The following is an 8137-nucleotide window of genomic DNA, read 5'->3' on the forward strand; positions in this document are numbered from 1 at the left end:
TTCATTCTATTTTTTTCGATAATTTTTTGTAAAAATATAGTTTATACTACTTCAAACAACATAAAAATAAAATCTCTAAACTTTGTGCAAAACTCACTAAAATTCAATAAATTTACTTAAATTTTGTTGAAAAAACTTTGTATAGAAAAAACTGCGTGAAAACATTTTCACAATAAAGCAATTTTTTTAGTAATTTCAAACTTTCACTTTTTTGTAAGCTTAGATTAAAAAAAAAAATCGGAATAGGAAGTTGCAAATTAGTATGCAAATTTATTGAATTTTCCTGAGTTTTGCACAAAGTTTAGAGATTTTATTTTTATGTTTTTTGAAGTAGTATAAACTATATTTTTCCCAAAAATTATCGAAAAAAATAGAATGAAAAACTTTGCATATATTGCGAAAAACACTATTTTCTTCGTCATTATATAAGTATATGTGTCTCATAATTTTTCGCATTTTTAAAAATACTTTTAAAAAGGATTGACTTTCAACAATAAAAGCTTCTCGAAGTTATCATCTGACAGCGATCCACGTCGAGGTGCATTTAAAATCGTTGCCGAAGAGAAAAGTCTTTCAACTGCCGCTGATGATGGCAATGGTGTGTTGAATTTAAGATAACACTTCTTCAACGACGGGTACTTGCATAGCATTTCAATATCAGTGCTTGGGTCTGAGATATAATTGCAGTATTCTCTTTGCGACTGACTAATAACATTAGCAGACGGCGTGACTTCATCTAAAATTGTTTCAGAAATAAAATCATTTGTGATAATGTTATGACAGTTTATAATATTTGATGCATCTATCTTATACTATGTCTCCATTGAGAGATTTATCCATTAAGATTTAATAAATCCAGTTGCTAAATCACAACCGTCTCCATTACCACAACGAGATATGTTTGACGTTCACATTTTTAAATATTTGACGTTTGCTTATGTATGATTTTATAAATACAGTTGCGGACATTGATATGCAGACGGATAAAAGGAAGGTACCAAGCGGAATTTCATTATATGAATTCTGAATATTATTGGGTTTAAATCCGTGGTAAATATGTATGTATAATATATAGTTTAGAAAGTGTAAAGAATGGTACCATATTCCGAATCATTTTCCCGAATTTAAAAAAATTATCAAAACGGTAAAAAACATTTGCGGAAAGAAAAATTTGTGTAGAACTCTCTTATTCATAGGAGGGAACCGAAAATCCAATCGTGGGCCTTTGGCATATCATGAATACGAACTGAGTTATAGCGGATGTTCGGTGCAATGTTATCGGAGCAGAACCATTACCGAAATTTATAAATTTTTTGTCGCAGCGCGTAAATGACTTATAGAAAGCGGAGAAGACTCTGCATGATATTACTATAAAACATTTCTTCTAAATTTTTAGTTTTTAATATAATATTTTCTTAATTTATTACAACCAAAGTTATGTAAATATATATTACTAATTTTCCTCCCAAACTAACAAAAAACCCTAAAAATACGAAAATTCATGTTTTTATGATAGGCTAGATTTCAATGTCCTCAACTGTATATTGAAAACACAAATGTCATTTGACTTATGGCATGTGAATTTGTGGTTGCCACATCCAACAAATTGTACTTATTGATCAATATTATCGAAGATTTGACGAAGATTTAACTTAAATCTACTGCCATTCGAGATTTAATTTAATATGGTAAATCTCAAAAGATTTAACGTCAAATCTCGTCATAGGGCTAAATCTTCATTAAATATCACAATGGAGACATAGTATTATTAAACATAATTCTTAATTACTTTTGCGTCCAAAGTCGAAAAAGTTTGCACGTTCACATATGCTAACAGTTGTAGGAATTATATCCTTGGCACACTCAGTTGAAATAATTTTTCTGACCATATTGCTCAATTCCGCTACTTTCGCGTCGCTGAATTCTGGATTAAGAGCATTAACCCATTGAAGTTTCACATCGGGGCATAATGCAGAGGCAGTTATAGCATCACTCACATCTTCCTTAAGTTCGAAGTATTTCTTAAATCTTTCTTTTATCGCGTCAGTCAAAGAGGAAACTATTTGGCAAAAATATACGAGTCTTTCAGCTTTTATTAAATTATTGTACTTTATAAAAATAGTTGCGAGCGTCGGCAAAAGGTAACCATATACCATTTTTTTATCGCCTTGCAAAAAATCAACTGCATCAGCTAAAGGCTTTAATACCTCCATATACTCATCTAAGTAATCGAATTCATTTTCGTAAAACTTATTTATTTGGAATGTTTCGCATAGATCATTAATTTTTTGCTTATGCGAGCGTAACGATCTTAGGGAGTCGTATGGCGAATTCCATCTAGTCACTACCGGGTATTTTAGCTGACCTCCCAGAATTGCTTTTATTTGTTCTGAGCTTTTTGGTCGATTTACTTTGCTCCATAAACTGGAACACTTCGATATTATCTATTTAAAAATACCAAAATATAGAAATTTGAAGGTTTAGTAGAGAGACGAATACATTTGTACGATGGTTACTCTAATATTTTCTTTTTTCGAACGGAATTTATAGCTCGCGGTGGAATGCAGCATTAAAAACATATCCATGTTCCTGTGCAATAACGACACAATTCCAAATTAAAAAAAAAAAAAACGGTTACTACTGTTAAGCGGCTCATGTCTCTAATCCTTGTTGAATCCATGTCTAATCTTTTGTAACTACCTTAGCAATCCTTACTGCTTCCTTTAGTAAGGGATGGATATGGATTATACAAGGATTAGAGACTAGAGCCACTTAATAGTAGTAACAGTTTTTTTGTGTAGCACTGTATGTGTGTTCGTATATAAAAACTTACAGCATTATGTTTTTCAAAAATTGAAGGGTGTTTTTTCAAAATGCTAATAAAATCGTTCGATGCCAAAAGATTAATGGTATGCGTCGCGCATTTAATGTGCTTTGGAAGACAACTTTCATATAAATGACTTGAAAAATCGCTTGACTCAAATACGTCTTCTTCAGAAGTGTTCTCGACTCCAAATTCTTTAAATGCTTTTATAAAATTAGATCCGTTATCGGTTATAGTGGCTATTACGTTATTACAATTTAGTCCAAAGTTAGCATGAATATCCATAATAATATCGTTAATTTTGTCGTAAGAATGGGACCCTTTAAAACGGTGACAAGCCAGTGCAACAGACTTCCTCTCGAAAGAATTTGATAGCCAATGGCACGTGTAGCCAAAAAAACTGCGATGTTTGGTACAAAAATACGATTGATTTTTCAGCTCATTTTTAATTTTTACTATCATTGATTTATAACAATCATCAATTCGTTTTGTAGCCGTTGTCCTAGTCATTAATTTTGCTTGGGGATTCAAAAATGTAACAAACTGTCTAAACGTTTTATCTTCCACAATAGATATTGGAAGCATGTTATTCGCGATAACTTTTACTGTAAGGTTTTGAAATATGGTATCGCTATATTGCCTTTTTCTTGAACTGTAAGACTTAAATTGCTCATATTCTGCTAATTGTTGAGGATGCTTTATCCGTAAATGGCGTACGAAATTCGAAGTCACTTGAAATGATCCTTGTAGTTTAGTTGTGCAAAAACGACATTTTACAAGTACACCCCCACGTTGCTTGTGATAGTCAGTACTATCTAGCTGTATACAGAAAGGAAGGAAAATATTATATACTGTTTCTTAGTGTTTCTTAATGTTATTAATATTAATATTACTATTATCATTGCTACAACTACTACTACTCCTACTACTAATACGTATTATTACTATTATCTATATATATAAATCGCGAATGCATTTCTTGTTAATGCCTTCAGATCAATTGAAATTGTTTTGAAAAGGTTTTATCTCTAAAGTACATATACATATATAAGAGTGTTGCCCCATGTCAAATTCAACTTCATCAGTTGATTGAAATATGTAGCACAATCTCCAAAGAGATTTAAAAAGGGTTTAGTTTGAATATACTTTTGAAGAGGATTCCATATGTTTGAAAAGTCAAAGTTAGTTATCTTATACACAAGATATTTGAAACATAGAGATATGAATGAATACGTTTGAAAATATTTTGATTATGGCGGCCACTGAAACTGTCTATATGTACATACATATATGGGTATGGTATGTACAACGGCGCACAAGTAATTTCATTGACTAAGTGCGTATGTACATATCATTAAATCGTTAATAGTACCCTTTAGATATGAGTCGGGGACTAATTGATCTCCATTAGTACCCGTATGAGACTAGTTGCGACTAATTAATGCCAAAATGTACCCGATTGAGAGTAATCTCGGAATACTCTCTTTAGAGCTTAGTCGCACAATTTCTTGCAGGGTGTGTACACATGCACATGCACTATACACATACATACACAAGACCATTGTCATCTTATGTTCAAAGCTAAAACTTTTTCTTATCGGTTATTAAAATTAGAGAAACCGAACCATACGAGACCTCCTCTTTACTCAGAAAGGACTGGACGAATTTCCATGGAATTTAGCACACTTGAAATATTTTTTAGGATTTTGAATAGCGTTGACACTTGTTTAAACAGTTAAATTAAATTTGAACGCCATATGTGTTCACTAGTTACTAATTTTAGATACTATTATAAACAATTTGAATATTGATGAAGTAATTTGCCATTACATTCATACCTTCTGGATAATTTCAAAATATTGTCCAAACAACTCTTCCTGTGCATATACATCTTTTGTCGTACTCCCGTTATTGGAAGAGGTAGTTTGTGCAAGCTCTTGAGTGGACGCCTCGGAGTTATCCTGCACTGCTTCCTCTACAATTACTTCCTCCCAAGTTGTGGTTTGGGAAGCTGATAGTTCCTCTTCAAAAATGTAATTCATTCCCACCTCAAAACATTGGTACGTAGTATTTTCCGGTTGGTTTATTTCATCGCTTAAAGACATTTTTCTTCTGAGACGCAAAATTTGAGTGTTAATTTTTATTTCTTGTGACAGATGTAAGAAAATTTTCAGTATTAAATTTTTTGATTTTATATGATGTATGTATGTGTGTATGTACGCAAGGCGAATTTATATAAGGTGGTGTTGTTTCGTCAGCTGTGAGTAGCGGGTGATTGTCAAAATTTTGTATTTCGCTAGTGAGTGAGTGAAAACGTGAGAGAATAGCTGAAACTTGACAATGGTCCACTTAAAGCAAAAACAAAATACAAGGAATTGTTGTATTTGTTGAATCGATACCACCTTATATAAATTCGCCTTGTATGTACGTAAAATTTGTATGTAAATTTATACAAAAAACCATTTGAGTACTAGATTACTTCAACAGCTTTATTCTGCATAGCAAGGCGAATCTATACAAGGTGGTGTTACTGTCGAATTTAGATTTCCGCCGCGGTCCTTCTGAAATGCGATTCTATTACAAAAGAGAAACCCATTTTGAAATATGAGTGTTTTTATTGTCTACAAAATAACTGACAGACGCGGTTTTGTACTTTAATCGACAATATGAACATACATATGTGTGTATAGCTCAGTGATTAGCGCTTCTGACTTTGCACATCGTTGATGAATTATTTTTAAAAGGTAAATGTAATACAACTGTTTTCTATATAATCCCAATTTTTTGATATAAAATCCCCTCTTCCAAAAAACTTAAGTTGGGTAACACCGCTTCGAATTTTTACAATTGAGCAATTGTCAAAAATCTGCCTTTTTATCAAAAAGTAGTTTACCAGGGTGTCTTTGAACTAATGATTGGTACTGAAGTAAAGAATGCACACACATAAAAGATTGCAGCCTTTTAAGTACTCATTCAGTGTTAAACCTTTTTTTGATTGGGCATTGGTTTTTTCAATCTTGCTATGAATATGTTGATGTGTGAATTCATAACTGCTTTGAGTGAATGGAAAATTTAAAAATTACAAACCTCAATCTTAAGCGAAGAGGAAGTAATTTATTTATTTATTTGTTACAGTCTTGCGACTTAAAAGTACAGATAGGTATTTTTAATATATAACAAAGTATGCGTATATGTAAGTTTAAATTTTCAATTACAAAGCTGTTTATGTTTCTAAAACTATCAAATAACCTATATAAATGTATATTGTCTAACTAGTTTGGTAGCTGGCGAGGCCTAGTCTCCAGTCTACCTTTAAATATGTACTATGTGCAGCAGGCGGAAAGACCTTGTTTCCGCTCCGCGTTGCTCACGAGTTGGTAGTCACGGTCGGAAAGGCCGAGTCTCCGATCCATGTTCCCGTCGTCATTAATATGCAAACCCTGACGCTGGATTCCGTGATGTGAGGCGGGCGGAAAGGCCTAGTTTCCGCTCCGCGTTATGGTCGGGCTGTTGGGCATAGTCGGAAGCTTTCGTATGCTAGATCATTTGCTGCTTGGTCGGATGGAAAGGCCTGGTTTCCATTCCGTTCCGTGCTCTCCTACCAAATAGCCAGAGTTTTACAGTGATCAAATAGTTGTCTTTTAAAAGCAACAAAGTTATCACAGTCTTTAACATGTGGCGGTAACTCATTAAAACACTTTAAACCTTTATAAAATATATTTTTTTTGTCTACCTCTGTTCTATAAAGTGGGAGTCTAAAGCAATTGTTTTCCCTGAGTATATATGAATGAGTTTCATTTATATACCGAAGATTGTCGCTCAGATAGTCTGGAAGTTTACCGTTCTTTATGTTGTATACGAATTTCATAGCATGATAGAAAACCTGTTGCTTAACACTCAACCAATTCATATCTGTGATCATCTCCTGTGTAGGTGTATCGTAACGCTTATTTAATATGAACCTCATAGCTCTATTTTGCATTTTTTGCAATTTCTCGATATTTGCGTCGCTTGCTAAGAAGAAGATTGTTGGGCAGTATATAAAATGTGGTTCTACTATAGATCTATAGACCAGGGTTTTATACCTTCTTCTCAGATACTTACAAGATCTTTTCATAAGACCAATTTTTTTCGCAATTTTGTTCACTGTATGCTCAACATGCTCATCAAATTTAAGTTTATTATCTATATATATACCCAGGTACTTAATGAGTTTAACTTCCTCAATTTCTTCCTCTTTGATTTTTAAATTGTAACTGGTGGTTCCAAGATTAACTGCTCTAGTGAGGATCATGAACTGTGTCTTTTTTACATTCAACTTAAGTTTATTTAAACACAACCATTTGTACAAAGAATCCAAGTCTTCTTGCATTTTAGTCATCGCAGTCTGTAAGTTTCTGTCACTGATCGTTAACAGTGTATCATCAGCGAACAGTTTTAACTTACAGTGCTTGAGTGCCATATTAATGTCGTTAATGTAAATATTAAAAAGTACTGGGGCCAATACCGATCCCTGCGGCAACCCAATATTGACTGCCACTTTATTTGACACACTTGACTCGATTACAGTTTGTTGCATACGATCTGAGAGAAAGCTTCGAAACCAGTTAAGCTCCGTGTTTTTAATACCAATGCATTCGAGCTTTTTCAACATTCTTGCCCTGTCAATGGTCTCGAAAGCTCTTTTGAGATCAATAAAAACCGCAACGATATTCATCTTCGAGTTAAGGTCTTCCTTCCACTGGGATATAACAAAATTTAGCGCAGTCTCGCAAGAGTGTTTAGCTCTAAAACCTGATTGCTCCTTAATGAGTATGTTATTACTTTCAATGTGGCGCGCCAACTGATTTTTTACCACATTTTCCAAGATTTTTTCCATGCTAGGCAGTGTATTAATTGGTCTAATTTCCTCGGCTTTTACAGTTTTTTTCACTTTTTTTACCGGAACTATGGTCGAGATTTTCCATTCTTTTGGTACTGTTCCTGATTCAAGACTCTTATTTATTAATAAGGCATAAAAGTGTCCCATGTATTCAACTGAATCCTTTATAACACCGTCAGATAATAAATTATTTCCACCAATTTTAGTCTTAAATTTCTTCGCTATAAGGACAACATCCTCTGAGGTAATTTTCTCAAATTTAAAGGTGCCTCGACTGTCTTCCTGTCGTAACTGTTCACAGTTTACGTTCTCTATATTACTATTTATGTCGACGATACTATCCACAAAGTACTTGTTTAGTTCTTCGGCGATTACCATACTATATCTGTATATTTTTCCGTTGATGAGAACTTCTTTGATATTGTCTCTGT

General features: G+C 33.3%; 1 protein-coding gene across 1 annotated transcript; it reads right to left on the reverse strand.

The window, feature by feature from the left end:
• Positions 1-419: 419 nt before the first annotated feature.
• Positions 420-4970, reverse strand: LOC118755788 (the record flags this gene model as incomplete). The annotated part of the gene is given in 3 exon segments (XM_036490606.1): positions 420-736; positions 1790-3643; positions 4663-4970. Coding segments are annotated over 2 exon segments (690 nt in total). The 3' UTR covers positions 420-470.
• Between the last annotated feature and the right edge of the window lie 3167 nt (positions 4971-8137).

The sequence above is a fragment of the Rhagoletis pomonella genome, unplaced genomic scaffold, assembly GCF_013731165.1.
Source record: "Rhagoletis pomonella isolate Grant_MI unplaced genomic scaffold, Rhpom_1.0 Rhpom_scaffold_07383, whole genome shotgun sequence".
Taxonomy (NCBI): domain Eukaryota; kingdom Metazoa; phylum Arthropoda; class Insecta; order Diptera; family Tephritidae; genus Rhagoletis; species Rhagoletis pomonella.